General features: G+C 34.9%; 5 protein-coding genes across 6 annotated transcripts; 3 read left to right on the top strand and 2 right to left on the bottom strand.

Moving 5' to 3' along the window:
• The first annotated feature begins 265 nt into the window (after window positions 1-265).
• On the top strand, window positions 266-3384 carry LOC124453165 (diphthine--ammonia ligase-like). The gene is made up of 9 exons (XM_047003919.1): window positions 266-635; window positions 720-758; window positions 826-920; window positions 1500-1684; window positions 1871-1944; window positions 2067-2250; window positions 2432-2523; window positions 2603-2700; window positions 3022-3384. Exons 2-8 carry the CDS (start codon window positions 736-738, stop codon window positions 2697-2699), a joined length of 750 nt encoding a protein of 249 aa, XP_046859875.1. The 5' UTR covers window positions 266-635; window positions 720-735; the 3' UTR covers window position 2700; window positions 3022-3384.
• On the bottom strand, window positions 3344-7591 carry LOC124453161 (TGF-beta receptor type-1-like). Its single transcript, XM_047003913.1, has 8 exons — window positions 7376-7591; window positions 6015-6281; window positions 5459-5725; window positions 4919-5137; window positions 4533-4787; window positions 4159-4377; window positions 3854-3987; window positions 3344-3752 (listed from the first exon to the last, which is right to left on the bottom strand). Exons 1-8 carry the CDS (start codon window positions 7443-7445, stop codon window positions 3627-3629), a joined length of 1557 nt encoding a protein of 518 aa, XP_046859869.1. The 5' UTR covers window positions 7446-7591; the 3' UTR covers window positions 3344-3626.
• A 490-nt stretch (window positions 7592-8081) lies between these two features.
• LOC124453163 (fumarylacetoacetase-like) lies at window positions 8082-12334 on the top strand. The gene is made up of 12 exons (XM_047003915.1): window positions 8082-8419; window positions 8652-8762; window positions 8900-9071; window positions 9361-9451; window positions 9562-9659; window positions 9750-9802; window positions 9887-9940; window positions 10447-10492; window positions 10736-10866; window positions 11316-11391; window positions 11518-11666; window positions 12036-12334. The coding sequence occupies exons 1-12, from the start codon at window positions 8339-8341 to the stop codon at window positions 12231-12233; spliced, it is 1260 nt and encodes a 419-aa protein (XP_046859871.1). The 5' UTR covers window positions 8082-8338; the 3' UTR covers window positions 12234-12334.
• Window positions 12335-12715: 381 nt separating this feature from the next.
• Window positions 12716-17006, bottom strand: LOC124453159 (glycerol-3-phosphate dehydrogenase, mitochondrial-like). The gene is made up of 13 exons (XM_047003912.1): window positions 16863-17006; window positions 16564-16652; window positions 16356-16429; window positions 16126-16229; window positions 15913-16037; window positions 15732-15829; window positions 15400-15563; window positions 15051-15167; window positions 14644-14842; window positions 14504-14574; window positions 13998-14120; window positions 13034-13620; window positions 12716-12954 (listed from the first exon to the last, which is right to left on the bottom strand). The coding sequence occupies exons 2-13, from the start codon at window positions 16645-16647 to the stop codon at window positions 12898-12900; spliced, it is 1803 nt and encodes a 600-aa protein (XP_046859868.1). The 5' UTR covers window positions 16648-16652; window positions 16863-17006; the 3' UTR covers window positions 12716-12897.
• Window positions 17007-17105: 99 nt separating this feature from the next.
• Window positions 17106-19377, top strand: LOC124453164. Of its 2 annotated transcripts, none has more exons than XM_047003918.1 (4): window positions 17106-17658; window positions 18082-18567; window positions 18663-18749; window positions 18889-19377. In XM_047003918.1, the coding sequence occupies exons 1-4, from the start codon at window positions 17250-17252 to the stop codon at window positions 19104-19106; spliced, it is 1200 nt and encodes a 399-aa protein (XP_046859874.1). In that variant the 5' UTR covers window positions 17106-17249; the 3' UTR covers window positions 19107-19377. The 2 variants fall into 2 exon arrangements, with proteins under 2 accessions (XP_046859874.1, XP_046859873.1); XM_047003917.1 differs by having other exon boundaries at window positions 17108-17658; window positions 18660-18749.
• Window positions 19378-20218: the final 841 nt, after the last annotated feature.

Genomic DNA, 20218 nt, shown 5'->3' with positions numbered 1-20218 from the left:
ACATGTAACGATAATCCCGGGTTCAAACCATTCACTTTACAACAGTGATTCTTGATCAATGTGCGACAATCTCTACTGGATAGCTAGGAGGAGCAATTTAGAGAAATGATAGAGCGTATAAATAATAAAATAAAATCGTTTGCGAGTATTTTAAAATTCACACGAAGGAAACATTACATACACCCATATATACATGCCTTCATTGTGTTAACTATCTCTGTGGTGTTTGGTAAATTTTAAAGTATGGATACGTTTTCCAGAAGAAAATTTGGTGTTGGTGCTAACTGGCGTGTGAAGTATCCTTAGTGGTAGTTATCTACGGAGTCAAGTGAGGAGTTAAAATTCAGGTTGAGAGCAGAATCAGCCGACGCCAACACCAACAGTTCTCAGAACCTAACTAACCTGGAAAATCTACGTACATGTACAAAGTAAAAACGTGTTGAGTTACGTTTGCATTTTGTAAGTTTTTCCAAAATTCATGTACTGCAACTTAATGTCATTTATTTTAACCTACCTTTTTATGTTACCAATGATTGGGGTACACCACTGGAGGTACACCCTTTGCCGCCGTTTTCAAAAGTTAACAATGAAAGCGCCGAGAAAAAAAAGCTAAAGTCAGACTCACAATTATCCTGGTAAAAATTGTCGGCATGAGCATTGATAAATTTGTTTTGAAATTATTTGATAGTTTCATAAATTGTCTATCTCTGTCTGTTAAGTTCTTGTTTACACAGTATGCGAGTCGTGGCATTGATTAGGTAAATCATAGCAATAACAAAGCATTTGTTTCTTTGAGTCTTACAGCTATTCGTCTTTCTTATATAGTGGTGGGAAGGATAGTTGCTTCAATATGCTACAATGTGTGAAACATGGTCACGAAATTGTTGCCCTTGCTAACCTAAGACCTCCACCAAGTAAAGGTTTGTTAACACACATGCTTGGCTTTTCATTAAAAAGCATTTTTGTCTTTCAATTTTAGTCGTACTTGCCTTGGTGACATAAAGTAAACATACTCCTTGTTAGACCACGTGGTCTACGTGCAGCACTCTATTTTCACTCTAAGTGTCTTCAAAAAGTAAAAGATTTTACTTGTTTCTTGCCTTCTTTCAGTGTCTCAGTGCTTTATAAAGTATATCACCTATAATTCTAGATGAGCTAGACAGCTATATGTATCAATTCTAGATGAGCTAGACAGCTATATGTATCAATTCTAGATGAGCTAGACAGCTATATGTATCAATTCTAGATGAGCTAGACAGCTATATGTATCAATTCTAGATGAGCTTGACAGCTTTATGTATCAATTCTAGATGAGCTACAGCTATATTTATAATTCTAGATGAGCTAGACAGCTATATGTATCAATTCTAGATGAGCTAGACAGCTAAATGTATCAATTCTAGATGAGCTAGACAGCTATATGTATCAATTCTAGATGAGCTAGACAGCTAAATGTATCAATTCTAGATGAGCTAGACAGCTAAATGTATCAATTCTAGATGAGCTAGACAGTTATATGTATCAAACTGTGGGCCACAATGCTATTGAGCTATATTCTGAAGCCATGGGTGTACCATTGTTTCGACGGACAATCAAAGGACTACCTCTTGAACAGGACATGAATTATATTATCAACAAAAATGATGAAGTTGAGGATCTTTACGAACTTCTGAAGGATGTTATGGTATAATCTTCATTGAAATTTTAAAGAATAGTAATCTTGTCATTAAATTTTGGATTTCTAGAGAAAGTGATTGATGTTATGGTAAATTTTCTCACAAATGATTTTATGCTACCAATATTTTCTATTTTTAGGCCGTAGTAATGTAGGTTTTTAAGAGTTTCCTCTTTCCATCGATCTTTTTGCTAGGCTGAAATCCATATTGAAGGTGTTTCATCTGGTGCAATCTTTTCTGATTACCAAAAAGTTCGTGTTGAGAATGTGTAAGTAAGCAACAATTCATGTTCGATATGAAAACTCTTATATTTTTGGAAGATTTCCTGCCCTGCAAAATTTTTGGAAGGGCAGTTTTATGTAACTATTATTTTTTTCTATACCATTTCAGATGCTCAAGGTTGGGTCTTACATCGTTTGCATATCTTTGGCATAGAAACCAAGAAGATCTTCTAAAGGACATGATTGATTCAGACATCAATTCCATTATTATAAAGGTTGCAGCCATGGGATTGGATCCTAAAAAACATCTTGGAAAAAGTATTGCTGAAATGTACTCATATCTTTTAGAGATAGTAAGTGTATACAACTTTGTCATTGCTTTGCTTTTCTTATTTAAAAATAGTTGATTAAACTTGGATTAAATGCTATGATTCATTTATAATTTATCTTGACTACCATATGTATCATTTGATCTTAATGGACCTAGTGTAATCTTCCCTTTAAATCTATACTTTATTTGATTTATTTATTCAGAATAAAAAGTATGGCTGTAATATTTGTGGTGAAGGTGGTGAATATGAAACATTCACTCTCAATTGTCCAATGTTCAAGAAAAGAATTGTTATGTATGCTCTTTGACTGATAGTTTGCCTTTTCATTGTACCTATATATACTATTTTCTACCTGAAATTATTCATTGTTTAGTGATAGTCAACAGATAGTTATTCATTCTGATGATGCCTTTGCCCCTGTTGGTTATCTATGTTTTAATGAAATGCACCTGGAAGAAAAGATCAAATAAGGTACTATGTAATCACCATGTATCCTATATTTGTTATTGTATTTTGTGGAATAATTCGGGTTAAATGAAAGAAATAGAATTTCAAGACAAATCCATAATGCGGTCAAATGTTCACTGACATAATATTTTACAAAACAAACTTTCGGCTGTCTGTCAACCGCCTTCCACAGTTATAACTCGTTGAAGCCTGTAGACAGACAGCCAAAGCTTGTTTAATAAAATATTATATGAGTGAACGTTTGACCACATGTATAATCCTGATATTGGATCACATATTTTTTCGAAGACAAGTCTAATTTGTATTTTATATTTGATTGACCAGTGGAATATAACCTGGTTATGTGCATACAGTGGAGGATGACATGGTTATGTGAATACAATGGAGGATAGAATGGTGAGGGCTTCATTTTGATGCGTAAAAGGAAGTTAACTAGCTGAACAAGGTATGCCGTTTTCAAGCTCACATTTTTCAATTGCATGACAAGAGATGGTTTTTAAAATGGACAACTTTAGCTCAATGTGACTAGCAATAACTTAATAATATGAAACTTAACAAAACAATGCAAGGGTGTAAAATTCAAGAGCCAATTGTTAATGGAAGAATAACTAAAGAACTGATGATATTTTCAAAACAAATAAAATGATTTGTTGCAATAAATATTTATTGGCAACCTAAACAACTAAATTTATGTTATTTACACGATAAAAATTTTTAAACCACATCTGTCAAAAGAGAAGTGCAAAAGCCATTTCTAACTATTCATTGCTTGTTGTGTTGTACAAGTGAACCACTGAGAGTGTGGATGCTTTGATAGTCTGAACTTGCTCTTTTTGTCAAATAGTGTTTTGTTCATTCTTCTATAAACAGCTCTACAAATAAAATTTCCTACAGCTACAATTCTATGGTTTTGCTAACTACACCTACACCTACACATCAACTGGATCATTACGTTTCAATGCAATAAGGGATTTCTTGACGCGCAAAGCTGGTAAACGAGCTGCACTGCTTTCATACCAACATTCTTGAATTATTTTACCCATACTTTTCATGATCTATTGGAGAAAAGCCATAGAAATGTATTGGTTTATGCTTTCATGTCATTTTTATGCTTTAAACAACAAGTGAAGTAGACAAGAAATTAGAAGATAATCACCTCATTTGTATCCCATGTTTTTGAAATGGTTGGTCGAAATTTCTCAACACAGACAGTTTCCTTCATTTCTTCTATACTTGGATCAGCTTGCACTTTCTCAAAGTAGGGCAATTGGTAATCTTCACTTGGATGTCCTGAAAAAATGTTTAAGTGTGATGCTTGAATTACACACAGCCTTAACGTGGTCATTGTAAAACAAAGTTTTTCACCCTGCTCATTCCACTAGAAATGAACGACCCTTAAGGTACTTAAAACCGCGTTAAAACTTAGGAAGAAAATACGTGTAAGCTGTTTTACAGTTTTACCTGCAAACGCGCAACGTCTAGCAATTTCCCACAATACCAAACCCATGGCATAGATGTCAATCTTCTTATACTCATGGAACGTTTTGGGTTCAGTGTTGTCCAGAAGCTCGGGAGCCATATAACGCTTGGTACCAACGCGACTGCCCGATGGCAAATCAAACGAGTCGTTGCAAGCGTCGTAGCATACAGCGAGACCAAGATCGGCAATGCAACATGTACCTGTTTAGAACAAAAATGGTTGTAACAAGCACACAGAATGACTGTTTGGAAAATGTGAAATTATCGGTTATGTATGTAACATGAAAAGTATGTTTGGCACTTGAATAACGCTTGCCCTGTTTGTTATAGTCGACAAATGAACAGCCAAAACTCACCATTATTTTTCACTAAAATGTTTCTACTCTTTAGATCACGATGCGCGATAGCAGGTTTTCCTCGTGTTCCATGGACTTCCATGTGAAGATGCGTGAGGCCCGAGGCAATCGATATCACCATATCCAACATACCATCAATACTAAGTTCTGGTACGCTGGTAAGGTAGTCACACAGTGAACCTTTCTTGTGAAAGTCGGTAACCAACCACAACTGTGTCCATGTACCATTATCTTTGTTATCTGCTGCGATGAAGCCTTAAGTACAACATGAAAAAATAGAATGACTAATGTCCTTATCGTTATCTTTCCTAGCTATAAGAAAACCACATGATTTGACCATTTGTTAATCATACTATATTACTCTTTTTTAACCGGAAATAACTCACCTAATATATGCTCGTGTCTCAACATAACCGTCTGGTACATCTCCGTCTCACGGCGCCACGAACATTCATCACGAGTTGAGAAGATCTTCACAGCAACATCTTCGCCGCGCCATGTTCCACGATAAACCTCTCCATAACGACCTTTCCCAATGCAATCATGCAAAATAACTTGTCTAGCGATGGTTCGTTGAATGAGCAAAGGAAGTCCAGAACCACTGCCTACGATAGCAATTTAAATGTTTATAGGAGATAGCATGATTACGTAGCATCAAAAGCGCGAGTGTGTTTTCACTGTTCAGAAGATTACCAATTTACTGCGTTCACTAATTAATGCCGACATTTATGGCAATCCTCCTTTGGTAAAATTGGTGAACTAAATATTCATTTAAAGTGAAGTAGTTCAAAACAAAAGAGCCTCTTCTGAAACACTAAACTATTGTTTTTTTAGAAATGATACCGTTCACTAAAGAATGTACGTAATTATCCGGACGTATTGAATTCTTTATCTGCCAGAATTTACGATAAGAAATAACATCCCACCTGAGTAGGTTTGTTCTAATCTGGCTACGTCTTTTAAAGATTGTGGGATGTTTGCATCCATAAGACGACTGGACTCAGGCAATTTGCCAACAACAAACTCAGGATCACTTTCAATGAGGCTTTTATGTAAAATTGAGAGGCGACGATCTCTCAGATAAATATACAACATTATCGTAAGTGTAATAAGACACACAGGTGCAGATATACACAAAGCAATAATGACTGTGCGACCATAACCAACATAAATCACTTTCTCCTTGTTATCAACTAAAAGAAGATTAGAAAGAAAAAGCTTTTATTTTGCTGCGGCAAGAATTGTTTTGGTAGTGTGAATTACTCATTAACCTTAACACAAGTTCATTTATTGCCTTACATTTTGTTCCCTTCTATTCATTTATCACTAATTCTACACAAACTTAGATATATATTTGGTAATGTGAAGATGTTTTATGTGCATTGTCTTTACTTTGTGCTGTGTTTTCCACCACTACCATACAAATGTTAACAAATTCCATTCTTAGAGTAAAAATAGCAATCAACCAGGCAAGGCACTTACTATCATCTCTGGGTGAACTATCTGATGTAGGCAATGATAGTGTTAAATTTTTGTTACACATGTCTTCATGGCAGCATTTGGACACAAATGTAGAAGTTGGTGTGACATTACACATGAACAGACGATATAGATCTGAATCAATACAACCATGATACTGTTTTTTCCTTATAGACATTACGTAAGTGAAACATGCAAACTCTGTTTCACATGTTGCATCTGCAGTGTTTAAGGTGGAATGGCAAGTCACTCTCTTGGATAACCTCCGCGCTACCAAAAATAGAAAATATAAGATTCATTTATGAGTCTTAAACTTATCTAGGGTTACCACAATTTTCTGACATATTCTTTGATAGTCACATAGCTTTGCCCAAAGTTAGGTATCCACTAGTTGTTCACCAAAAAATTATATTTCTACGTCAGCTCCTTTCGTTCATAAATTCTCCTAATACTTAAAACAACAAACAACAAAGGCATTGTAATGGTAAAGCATATAGATGATACCAAGGCACATTGCAAATCACGAGAAAGTTACAACATCTAATTGTAATTTTCTGAAGTTAAATACAGTGTAAACAAGAGTAAAGCCATTTTATTATAGATGTACAAGAATAGTCTATTAAATTCCCAAGACAATGGTCACGAACAATACACAATAATATTAACCGCAAAATGTGACTACATTTGTCATAATAGTCATTCGAATAAAAATATGGACAATGCGGACACTATATCTTTGATTTAAATGACCTCACTAAAACCTATAAACTTTCTTTGATCAACGTTTTACTGCAGAAAATCATATTGAAAATAGTCTTGCCTACAACATTTGTTAATTGGCTTGAAATCATATTGCGACCATAACAAGTTGAAAAGAAACATAGATTCGCATTCGTATTCTTTCACATAATGCGCATTCAATATCATGTTATGTTTCTTACTTATATATAACAAATATATCGAAGGGCAGTCATAATGTTGAAGTTAAAACTCACACTCAAAACATTAACCCAATACTCTGAATTGTGAAACAAAGTTCAACCTAAAATCATCGAAAAACTCGAGAGTGTGTGTTCGTTTTTTTAATATTGGCTGAATTTGAAAGCCATGTCATTCGCGTTCTAATTTATATATTCATGGCGATAATATTATAATAAAATACTTATTTAATGGCGTGTCTTTATAAGAGATATTACGATTAGGAAAAACGTACAAAGACCAGTAAACACAATCGTATTTTTGTACTATTTAAATAATCCTTGTACAACAACACAAAATTTACAAAAAAAGTAAATGTGATTGAAATATCACGCTATTTTCTAAGTATTATATTTTATCAAATTGTTCAAAGCAAATAAACCAACCTTCGTTTGACGCTAAACTTGACAATATAACAATGGCTACAATTAGAAGCAAACCATCGTGAATCTTCATTGCTTGACTTTCATTTACTTAAAAGATCGTAAGATTTGATGTACAGATGCAAAATACTTATTTTTTATTCACAGGTTATCGTAACACGAACTCTCTCAAGGTGGTGTGCGCAAGAGACAAAGAGTCATACTCACAATATCTGACAATACGTGTTTCCGAACCTTCTCCGATTACAGGTTGATTAATTATTAAAGCACCTCAAGCTGCGCCTCAACTGGTGTGTGCATGTAAATATTACTGTCTTTACTGAGCTCATTCATTCGCTAAAAAAACTGCTATTATAAGCGGCGTATTTCTCATTTGCGGATTTCGCAGTTTTCGGAAGTGATCTTAACACTGTTTTTGCATTATTCATTATCCAGTTAGTGTAAAAAGCAAGTATTTTGTCCAGAAGTTGAAAGAGAGAATTGAGATTTACTACTTATTTGTTTTTTAAGGAACCTTTCTCACGGTTTTCTGAACATGTTCCTCTCCAACTCCAAGAGACACCCTCTCTTTACTTTCCACTGCAGCATCATTGTAGTAATATGGTAAGAAAGAAGGCTCTACATTCGAAAGAAATTATTTTGTGGTATCCACTAGGGTAACCACATGCCATTTTGTTTTGGAAAGTAATTTATTTTTTCAAGAGACAGAATCTTTTATGAAATTTATTTCAATGATTGATATTAATTTCAAAAGCCTTGCTGGTTCATATAGTGTATGATTGGCAAAAATAGTTCATTTGGGCTAGCTGTGTAAGTTTAATTTCGTCATTATCCTACATCAAGTATAGTCTGTCCGTGAGTCGTGGCAGTCGCGCCGCGCGTTCTACACGTGTTGTGAAGTGGTGTGAAGTGAGAAAGGTTCGAAACATCGGTTCATCTGCTGTTTTAGTTATTTCAATAAAATAAATGTCTTTCGTGCCAGTTCTTCCTGATTGTCATTTCCCAATTCAAAATCTTCCATATGGAATATTTTCAACAAAAATAGATGTGAGTTATAGATTAAATTTCATTAATTAACTTATGGGTGGGTCAGAGGATGGAAGGTGTTTTATATTTCTTGCAAATGTGTAATAAATTATTTTAATTCCAGATTGTATGTATTTGATAACTTTAAAAAAAAATACATACAGATAAAGTAAAAATTATGAAACCTTGGTCAGACTTAAAGTCTATGGGAATTCTGAGAAGATATTTTTGATTGTTTCTATGAATTGTCAAGGCAAAATGTCGTATTGGGGTTGCAATTGGAGAATTTGTCCTGGATTTGCAAGCCATCAAACATCTATTTAATGGACCAATCATGAAGCTTAAGCAACATGTATTTGAAGAGGTATTTATTTGTGCTTTACATTGTTTAACTGCTACGTATATAATAAATACATCAATCTGCAAACCCCTGACAATCAATTGTTAGCTAACTACTCCAATCAGAATAAACTCGCAGAAATATTTATTAATTCCTTTAAGGAAACATTGAACAAATTCATGAGCCTTGGACATGAAGCATGGCTTGAAACTCGTCAAACTATTCAATCAATTTTATCAAAAGAGCAAAGTGTTTTACGCGATAATGCTGATCTTCAGAAAAAATGTCTCATACCACAGAAAGAAGTAACCATGCATCTTCCTGCTGCTATTGGTAATTAAAATGGATTTATTAATGATAAGTAATATATGACCAATTGGCAATTGTTATTAAAATAATTGTTACATGTTTGTGGATATAGATTGTTCAGGTTTGTAGAGTCCTGAAAAGGACTGGTGTTGATGTTGACATCATCACCAACAGTCATTCTCAGGACTCTACTTACCTGGATGATCTACATCCACAAACATGTAACGATACTCTCAGGTTCAAACCATTTATTTTAAAAGAGTTGTTATTAACAAAGATAATATTTGATTGAACAATTACTTTTCCTACATAGGTGATTATACTGATTTCTATTCATCACGAGAGCATGCAACAAATGTAGGAACAATGTTTAGAGGCAAAGAAAATGCACTTCTTCCAAATTGGCAAGTTTCTTTGCATAATTTTTTAAACTGGTTATCTCAGACCATGTTATATCAAGCAACCCAAAAATGTTTATGTAACTTATCTGTTATGGTGCGTATCTTTAAAACAGGCTTCATTTGCCAGTTGGTTATCATGGTCGTGCTTCTTCAGTTGTTGTGTCTGGGACTCCAGTTAGGAGGCCAGTTGGTCAGACTAGAATGGTGGATGGTTAGATGGAATTGTGATACATTATGTTTTTGTTTTATTGCACTGTTATTCTTTTGTAAGTTTGATACATTATTTGCCTTTTCATTTCAGACAAACCACCAACTTTTGGACCTTGCAAACTGTTGGATTTTGAGTTGGAAATGGTATTAATATATCAATTTTCTAATTATTATTGATAAGAATGAGCAGTGTTAACAAATGGCTTTTAACTGAACATGTAAATTCAGGCTTTCTTTGTTGGTCCTGGTAATGCCCAAGGAGAACCCATACCTGTTGCCAAGGTAGGTCTTCCTTTCTCCTTACATGAAACATTTGCACATGATTACTGGCATTGATGTGACCCATGACCCTGTGATGTTACCATGTTTGTCTTGCTGGCTAGACATAAGCAGACATGCACATTATGTTAGGTGTGAGTGGTTTGAAACCTGTCCAACTATAATAAAACTTGCGTACATAGTCAGGCCTGTATGATCTGGGCAAAAAATGACTGATGACAAAAAGTCATTCATGTTGAACTAAAGGCTTTTCCGTCAAATAAAATATATACAAAAGTCAAATCCAAACAGTTTTGGGGAGCTTGCACTGATGCAAATGAGCTCAGATATACCTTGAAAAGCTCTTGTTCTATACACTTCAAGATATATCTGAGCTGATGACTTGTCTTCATTACTTGTTTTGTATTGTTCATTTTTTAAGAGCATTGAGAAGGCATTGCAAGACAGTGTATTTAATTTGGTTTTATTTATATTGTATAAGATTAGGTATTTTGTTTTTCATTTTTTAGGCACATGAACACATTTTTGGAATGGTTATTATGAATGATTGGAGTGGTAAGTTTTTATTTGACCATCAAATGGCAAATTTACGTTGAAATTTTGAAAGTTTGTCGTGAATCTTCAACTTCGTGGTAGTATTTTTTGTTTTTAATTTTTGAATTTAAAGTATGATCTGTTAACGAGTGCGCCTTGTGCATAATCCACCATGTTTAACGATGATCAAATCAATGCAACAAAATTTTTTTCATACTGACATTAAAATTAGTTAACAGAACACCGTCTAAACTACTTTTGTAGCTAGGGATATTCAAAAATGGGAGTACGTTCCTCTTGGGCCATTTTTGGCAAAAAATTTCTGTACAACGATATCACCTTGGATTGTTACGATGGAGGCTTTAAGACCTTTTCTCGTTTCAAATCCTGTCCAGGTGAGTTGTTATCTTAATACAACATGATTGTGTTGAAAAGTTTGGTGGACAGTCGATTCATTTGTGAATTTACAGTCCATAATTTCCATCCTGCATCTCTTTTTTCTTAAAATATAAACTAGTTTTCAAATGATTCTGTGATGCTGACATGAAATGGCATTTTAGATATACTTTAAATATTACCCATGCTTTGCCTTAAATTAGCAGATTTCTGAGATGTACGTAGAGAAAAAAAACATAGAATTTGTACGATTGCACAACCCACGAATAACTTATTTCTCCGATTACCATTGAGATGAGTATAACGCTTGCTTAAATCACTCAACTTTCAAAGATTCTACATTCTCCAAACACGTAATTCATTTTAGTAGGATGGCAAAAACACGATGTGTCATCCAGCTGTCAATTTTTCCATTTTTTAATTATTTGTCGTTGTTATAATTTGATAGGATCCGCAACCATTACCATATCTGAGACATTCTGATCCATACTCGCTCAACGTAAATGTGGAGGTCGCCATCAAAGGTATTAAGTTAGTCAACGTTACGTACTTTATCTACAGTCAAATATAGTTGTTTGATGTAATTTGTGAAGTTATTCAGTGTTTTCAGTAAGTATGAACAAAATGAATGTCATGTGTATTGTACGTAGGTGAAGAAATGAAGAAAGAAGTGGTAATTTCCAAGTCAAATATGAAATACTTATATTGGACTGCTAAACAACAACTTGCTCATCATACTGTTACTGGTTGCAATGCTCGGCCTGGAGATCTCATGGCGTCTGGTACAATCAGTGGACCTGTAAGTAGCTATAAACTGTAAAATTGTTCGGTCAACAGCAAAAGTTGATTGTTAACGTTTCTGTAATTCAATGCATGGAAATGATTAGATGAGTGGTAGAATTTAATTTTTGGAGGATTTATTTAAGAGGGTCTATGGAATTGAAGTAGTTCGTGATATTGTGTACTGTACATGGTTTCTGTAGAATCTGTATCATTAAAAACTTATGTTTTACGACTGAAAAGCTTTCAGAGTGAGGGCAGCAACACTGATGGTGTAATCAGGTGTGGCATCTTACATTTACCCATTGATAAAAACAAATTTTATGGTATTCAATCTTGTTAAGGAGCTCATCCTTGTCTTACACGCTTTATATCTTCGCCATTATAGACACCTGATTCTTATGGTTCAATGTTGGAGTTATCGTGGCGGGGCTCAAAACCTATCCAACTTGAACCTGGGATCGAACGGAAGTTTCTTAAAGATGGTGATGAGGTAATAATGAAAGCGCATGCACAAGGAGATGGCTACGTCATTGGTTTTGGAGATTGTGTCGGAAAGGTATTGCCTTCTATAAACTTCCCGTAAGGTACGGTGAATTATCAATACGTGAACTGTTTCCACAACAAATGCCCGGCAAAAATCATTAAACAGGTTCTGTTTTAAAATAAATGGTAATTACTAAGGCACGAGGACGACATTCTTCCTCTTTCTTATCTTGTCATGTTGTCTCAATAAGACAAAACATCAATCATTTCAGAAAGCAACAGAAGAGCTACGATAGTCCTATCGTGTTCTGTGTTGTTAAAGAGAAATGTGAGCAGCAATCTAATTTATTTCGTGTAAAGTTTTTCTCATTAGATTGCTCAGCATTTCAAGGAAATGATTCTTCGTCATTTCAGCACGATTAATAAATGATTTCGATTATTTTGTCATTTATGACAACACATCGGTATCACCAGTTGCACACGGCACAAGTAGAAATTAGCCACTAGAAGTAGAATTTCATCAATCATCATGCTTCGTAATTAAGGAAAACAAAATATGGCGGACGCTTACACTGGGTTCGATTTTTGCACAAAGAAGAAGAATGCCAATATATTTATTTCAGTTTTTTCAAATCAAAGACGATTTTCGGTGCATCGCTTTTACTGCTGTAATAATTACCGTCGTTTGTCAATACAATCCAGTTATTCTACAATAACATAATCGTGCGAATATAGAATTGAAGCTGTGGCCTTTTTCTTGGTCGCTATTTAATAAGAAGTCCCATTTGTTCCAAAAATTCCATCGCTTTTTTTGTTTCCTCCTGTGAACAAAAAATGACAAACAAATGGGTGCATGTTGATAATTACTCGCATCTCAAACTGTATCACAATCATTTCTACCTTTCTCCTACAACTACTCCATTTCAATTCGCTTGCCATGACATCCACCACACGCGGTATGACATCTTTGGTTACTTCCACGTCTAGGAAGGCCAGACGCGTGCGTCGTGCCAGAACGTCCAAGACGGTGCATGCGTACTCCTTTATAGCAAATTTGACTTCGGCTTCGATGTAAGGGAACTCTTTCGCTAACTTCTTGGCAGGACCTTTGATCTCTTTACAAACCTGAATGGCTTTAGTGCCATAGGAATGACTGAGGTGTTTTGCAACCTCAATATCTAATTTGTAATCCTGAACCAGTTTTATGTAAAAATTTGGTGAATAACCCACTCCGCCCTCCAGAATCAAGCCATCAGTCTGACATTTTGTTGACTCAGGCTGCAGGTGACAACTCTTTACTGCTTCATCGACAGTATCAGAAGCCATTGATCTGTAGGTCGTCCATTTTCCTCCGGCAATCGTGACTAAGTTTCCTTTACTTACGTCGACTATATGATTTCTCGCTAATGACTCCGTATTCTTTGATTTTGGATCACGGACTAACGGTCTAATGCCGCTCCAAGCTGCCAAAACATCTCTTTCACGAACTATATTCAAATCATATTCTAAGCTCGTTAGCGTGTTAAGTTCAAGACGAACGTAATTATATTTATATCAAAACTGAAGTTGAACATACGTGGCTTCTCGTTCATTTAGCATCTTAACTTATAATCTAGTCTAATGCTCTCATTTTGGATCATCTAATGTTGAACTTCGAATCCTTGTATACCCCAGTTTAATGTCCTCTTTAAGAATAATCTGTTGTTGAAGCTGAGTCCTTGTATACTCCAGTCTAGTATCTTTCATTATCAGTGGTGATCCCTTACCAAAACTACAATTTTTATGTACAGTACACCCTACAGTTAACCTCAGAAGACTTTGAAATGTTGCCTTAATGTTATAAGATGTGTTTTCCAACACGTACCTTCAATGTCATCAGACATATAAGTTTTGATTTCTCCCAAAACAAATTCTACTTCTTCTTGGGTCGGTTTTGGTGTAAATGTTACTTTACTTGGGATATCAGTTGTACCAGCAATTGTTTTTCCTAAAATAGACCGTAGTGGAGCGATTGTAGTCTATGTTTGAATTTTGCCATACATTCTTCAGGCTAGTGTATTATGGAAGTAGATATTTCTTAATTTTCTTTCCATTTATCGTCATGAATTCAAGATCGATATCTCTTAGGATGCATGTATTTTTTTCATATGACTTCTTGTTTGGGGTGAGTGTAAATTTTTGATGAGAAGTAGAAACGATCGACAAATGCTAAGTCGTGGAGATGATGACCCTCCACATCTGTAATGGCGTTTACTAACCTTCCCATGGTGAAAAAGGTACGAGGTACTACCACTGTCACGATATTTATACTAACCTTCCCATGGTGATAAAGGTACGAGGTACTACCACTGTCACGATATTTATACTAACCTTCCCAGGGTAATAAAAACACCACTCTTCCATCGCTTGTTTCTGGATTGAGAAAACCCATGTTCCTTGGACTAAGTTATGGAACAAAGTTTTTATTGTAAGTAAATGTCAAACTCTGGCATAAAATCACATATTTTTACCAGTAGTATTCAGGTAATACAATGTGTATTCCTGCGCTCGGTTGACATATGTTACGAGTGGTTGGATCGTCCATTTTTCTGATGTCGTCCGTATACGGTCCAGTTGCATTTACAACACATTTGGCGTGTACGTCATATTCTTCTCCTGTGAGAATATCTCGAACACGCGCTCCACAAACGAGATCTTTCTCCTTATCATCTATGGCAATGATGAATTTGACTTACCTTACAGTTTAATGCATAACTTTTTGGTCATTAACTTAGGCAAGCGACATTTTTAGCTGGGTTTATGAATTTCATCTCTGAGTGATCGAGAAAAGAGCTACGTTTTTCTATGATTCATCTTTCCTACTACTTCCTAAAAACGTAGCTTCCTCTTGGTTTAATGCTACTGATAGCACCCAAACCTTGCATTATTTTCTTTTTCAGTAGTTGAACTACTTCAGTGTGGTTAGTTATTACAGCACCACGTCTGGCTGCTGTTAACGCAATGGCAATATTCATTCTTGCATCATCTTGTTGACCTTAACATTGAAAGCAACATTTGGTTAAAAGTTGTGTCATCTTGTATGTCAGTCTAGTATATCATCAGGCATTAATGCTCATTCCCTCATTCATATTTGTCTAATTTGGATGCATAAACCTACAGTATGTTAAGGCCAAGCACTCTACCTACTGCAGCTTTGCAGAAAATTGCCTGTACTTTACCAATCATCCCAATGTCTAGATATAAGTACGCTAACTATGTAACCTTACCATCATAATAAATAATGCCTCCCCACAAATTTTTTCTTTTCAGTGTAGGAAACAATTCCAATGCTTTTTTTTCGCTCACATAATAACTTCCATGCAATAATTGTTTTCCAGCGATCACATCATACATTTTTAATCCTGCCCAGAAATAGGGCACTTTCCACCAGCTAGCAACAAATAAAGGACAATAATGAAGAATTTGTTGGCTCATCTTTACTTTTTAATCAAAGCATGATGCAAATTGTATAAGGAGTGCATTACAAGCTACATTATTCTACCAGTGCTACAAAAACTTCTCATGAATGATGAGATTTCTCCACATTTCTTCACAATACCTGTAGATGGGCAGGATGATTGGCAAAGGTTGAGCCAGATGAGGAGCACTTGACAACATATTTGCACGTTCATGTAAAGCTTCAGTAACAAGTTTGAACTATAATTAAATATAAGACAAAATGTGTACCACGAAAATTTGTAACATCATTTTATTTTGTGTACACATATATGTTCATCAACCTGTTCATAACTTAAGTTGAATATAGCTTTTTGTAGATATCTTACACCACCATGAATAAGTTTTGTACTTCTGCTACTGGTAGCTGCAGCAAAATCATCCTTTTCAACTAATGCTGTTTTCAAACCTAGCAAATGTAAGTTGTGCATTATCTAGCACACTATTGTATTGCATACTATTTAGATCGAGACACAAAAAGTAAATTTTATCCATACCTCTAGTAACAGCATCCAAAGCCACTCCACAGCCTGTTGCACCTCCACCAATAACTAACAAGTCAAACTCAGTAGTATCTTTAAGTCTTTGAAGTTGAACTGTTCTGTAATGCGATACACAACTAATTTAAGAGCTTTATTATCTTGAGTAATTATCCTGCATACATTGATCTCTTCATCAGCACTCATCTCATCACAAATCCATGAAATTGTGGAAAATTTTGCTTTACCTTGATGGTAATGGTGTCAATTTCTCTGCCAATTCTACTGCCTTGTCGAGATCATTGTATTCCACTGTGATGCTCTAAATATTATTCTGAGAATTTGATACTGCTTTGCATGGAAAGCAAGCTGTGTTTCAATAACATCGTAAATTGTTAGCAAACATTGCCTTCTCAAGTCATACTGCATTTCAAGTTACATTGATTAAAAACCTACATGACGACTTTGTGCAGCAGCAAACGCTAAACATCCACCTCCTAAAATTGCTAAACCACCTACAACTTTAACATAAGCCATCATCTGTCCTAGAAAGAAAATGAACTGTGTTCATTGTATTTTAATTTCAACGTTTAACGAAGTATAATGGGAATTGTTTTAGTTTTTGAGATCATGCTTTTGAATGTTTTTCTGTCTTCTTAATGAAAGTATACACCCAATTTGGGTGTCAAAATATCTGTAGGGAAAAACCATTGAACCTTTGAATATTTTCGTCGGTTTAATTTCACATCTATTACCTTTTCTGGTGCAAAAGCAATTCCAACTACTTGATATGATTGAAAAATCTAATCATTGCCAATGAAATATCGATTGTAATGACAATTTTGTTTTCACATTGTTATGATGGTATCATTCGAACAATCATTAACTTCGTGTGATTATCGATGCGTAATCGGATTAGAACGGTCGTAGCCGTATTTTTCCGGAATGTTTAAAGATGAATTTGTAATCTTCAATCTTCATTGATCAGGTCAGGTGTCATCTGTCATGCAAATGTTTTCGAAACTGAATAATTTACTTTGTAAATTATACGTGGACGTACATCGATTTCGGAAATTCTTTGCTATGTGAACGAAGCATTAAATTCTGATGAAAAAGGGTTTTCTTTGGTAGAAGTTCCAGCAATGAAATCGTTTGTATTTTTATATTTTTTTGTGGCTCTATCACCAATTGTCACTTGTCAAAATTCACATCGTTCTTTTGGTCGTTGTCCTAAATTCACGATAAAGAAGTCTACTATTATAAAATCGAGCCAATCTTTACACAATGGCGCTGTTCTATTGGGTAGAAAAGTGACGCATTCGTCCGCTGGTTGTCACAAAGAATGTTGCAAAAACACCGACTGCAATTTAGTCATGTTGAAATATGAATTACAAAATAAAATTGTGAAAATTACCTGTTTCTTGTTCGATTGCAAGACACCTTCTGTTTGTAGTTTCTACCAACATTCCACCTATCACAATTATGTTGCGTTAGATTACGGCGAAAGAAAATCCTCTTTTAAAGCACATGATTACCATCCAAGAAATAAAGGTAAATTTTTGATAATTTTTAAACTATAAACCCTTCATTTTGGGACCTTAATATAATTAAATTTGATTTTAACGTACTCGTTCATACGTAAACAAGAAAATGAATACTGGACATCAAACATGTCGATTTTAATCTGTATCACTATTAATTTTGGTCTTATGAAGATCTTTTTTATGCCAATTAGAACAAGCCACATAGTAGGTTAGAAGTTTTCAACAGCAAATTTAAACAGCTTTTCCTTCTATTTTTGCTGTCACGTATTATTCAATTACATTCTTGAGAATTTTATTCAATGAAATCACTTTTTATCAGCCTACTGAAAAATATTGTTTGTGGTTTCAAAATGTTTATCACATTACATCTTGAATAAGCACTTTGTGAGAATAAGTTTTTGTGATCAAAGTATCTGTGACATTTGTATAGGTATGACTGTGGCTACAACAATACACTCTCAAAGTGTCACTGCTAGAAATTCTTCTGTTGTTGAACATACTTGGGCTGAAAGAACGTTCACTGAAACACCAACATACAAAAAGCCGACCGATAAAGATATCAGCTATGACATTCCTATGAAAAAGCAAACTAGACAAAAATTTGGATTTGATAAACAAAGCTTAAATGAGAGATCAACGACCCATAGTTCATTTGATTCTGGTACAACAAATGACAACAAGAACAATGAGGAAAGTTATGAGAGACCTTCAGATGAAGATAGTTCCGTGCGCGAACAAACAACTGAAACAAAGGAAGAAGAAATGGATGAAGAAGAGGAATTTCCTCGACGCGTATTTGTGGATAACAATCCCGATTTTCCTGAAAAACCTGCAAGTCACATGTCAGATATGAAGAAAAGTCATGACATCGAAGGTGTGAAAACAACTGGGTCCATCCACACACAAACCACTGCTGGTAAAGTTATGTTTTTAGCTGAAATTGATAAAAAATTACAATAATTACTCTGTACTTTAAATGTTTTTTTGACATTCTGTTTGACTTTCAAGCTGATTTGAACAATCAAGAACACACGAATGAGAAGACTGAAAAATGGACTTTTACCTCCACTGAATCTGATAATAGACCAACTACTCAAGGTAAAATTTTTGACAAATGTTTAAAATGTTGGATGGTTGTGACTTGATGATTTTACTTGAGTTCTTATGTTTTATTGTTATCTATCTATTATGTACATTTTTACAAATATTTGTCTTTACGTTCTTTTTTTCATTCTAGCTTATGTTTCTACAAAACCTCAAGTCAATCAGTTTGTTGTTCGAAAGTTTATCAGTGTTCAAGACAACAAAGCTGTAATTCCTTTAGCAGTTGGACTAGTTTTGGCTTTACTTCTGCTCATGGGTGTAATATTTCGCCTGAAAGCATCTAAAAGACGACGAACAAAAGCATTTCTTACTGATGATGCAGATTATTTAATAAATGGAATGTACCTATAAACCAAAAATGGTCATTACAAGTTGCAACTTTGAAGTTTTGGCAGGAACTGAACTGCATCAACTGTGAATTTTACTTGCAGACACTATGTGTTACATCTTACATCTTTTCATATGTTTTTGATAAAAGTAATGTATAATATGCATAAAATAATTGTAACTTACATTGAACAGCTTGTGTTAGGATAAAAAGAAATTATCTATTTGATGTTAAATCATGTAGTTTATACATAATTCAAAAATTACATATCATTAAAAGGATAAATGACAGTGATTGCTTCGAATTCTCTGTATTACGTCATGATGACGTCATGTATAGCATCTCTAGCGTAATTTCGTTTTTTTACAACGTAAACTCAGATGAGCTAAGCTTCGAATTTATTATCCTTTGAAAATGATTGCACTCCACCACCATACGAGAAAGAAATTTATTTAACTGTTGTTGCGTACCAAAGGGTGAGGGAAATCAGTTTCTGCTGGGGAGGGCATTTTTCTAGTTGGGACTCGTACAACAAAGTAGGAGTGAACTAGGGCAAAGGCCAGTGCAAAACTAGATGATCTTCGAGATCACCTACGGTTATTTCCTAAAGTACACGATACTTATGCGGGTATTGAAATTGTTTCTTGATGGCGCACGTGATCGCCTAGTGGTGCTACAATTTTATGTAGAGATAGAGAGGTGGATGATGAGAAAGACGGAGAAGAAACCAGGGTGATGCCGTCCCCCTCCTGGAGAATTCCGACGTTATCTTATTCAAGTTGTAGAATATAGCGGGAAGCAATTACGCGATGTTTCAACAATTTACAACGTGGATTTATTGAATTCACAAGAAGAATGTATTTACCCATGTGTGTATCGGCGCATTCGATAAACTATACGAATGTACATGTACGGTAAAGTGTATGTGGAGGATTTGTGACAGAAATTAGTTCGTTAAGAAAGGAATAGTGAAGAACAATGTCGACGTCACTACTGTTACTCCCAAATCTCTCAATAGTCCTCCGAAATCTTGCTCATGATCGATTAAAGAAGCTTTTCAAATGTGGCGGAAGGTCTAAATTTTGATTCTATTACTAACGACTTGGCGTCATGCAAATAAAAAAAAATAGACTTT

Source organism: Xenia sp. Carnegie-2017, unplaced genomic scaffold (assembly GCF_021976095.1).
Source record: "Xenia sp. Carnegie-2017 unplaced genomic scaffold, XeniaSp_v1 HiC_scaffold_25, whole genome shotgun sequence".
In the NCBI taxonomy this organism is placed as follows: Eukaryota; Metazoa; Cnidaria; class Anthozoa; order Malacalcyonacea; family Xeniidae; genus Xenia; species Xenia sp. Carnegie-2017.
Note: the sequence above shows the minus strand (reverse complement) of the source record. Positions and strands in the feature narration are given on the sequence as shown.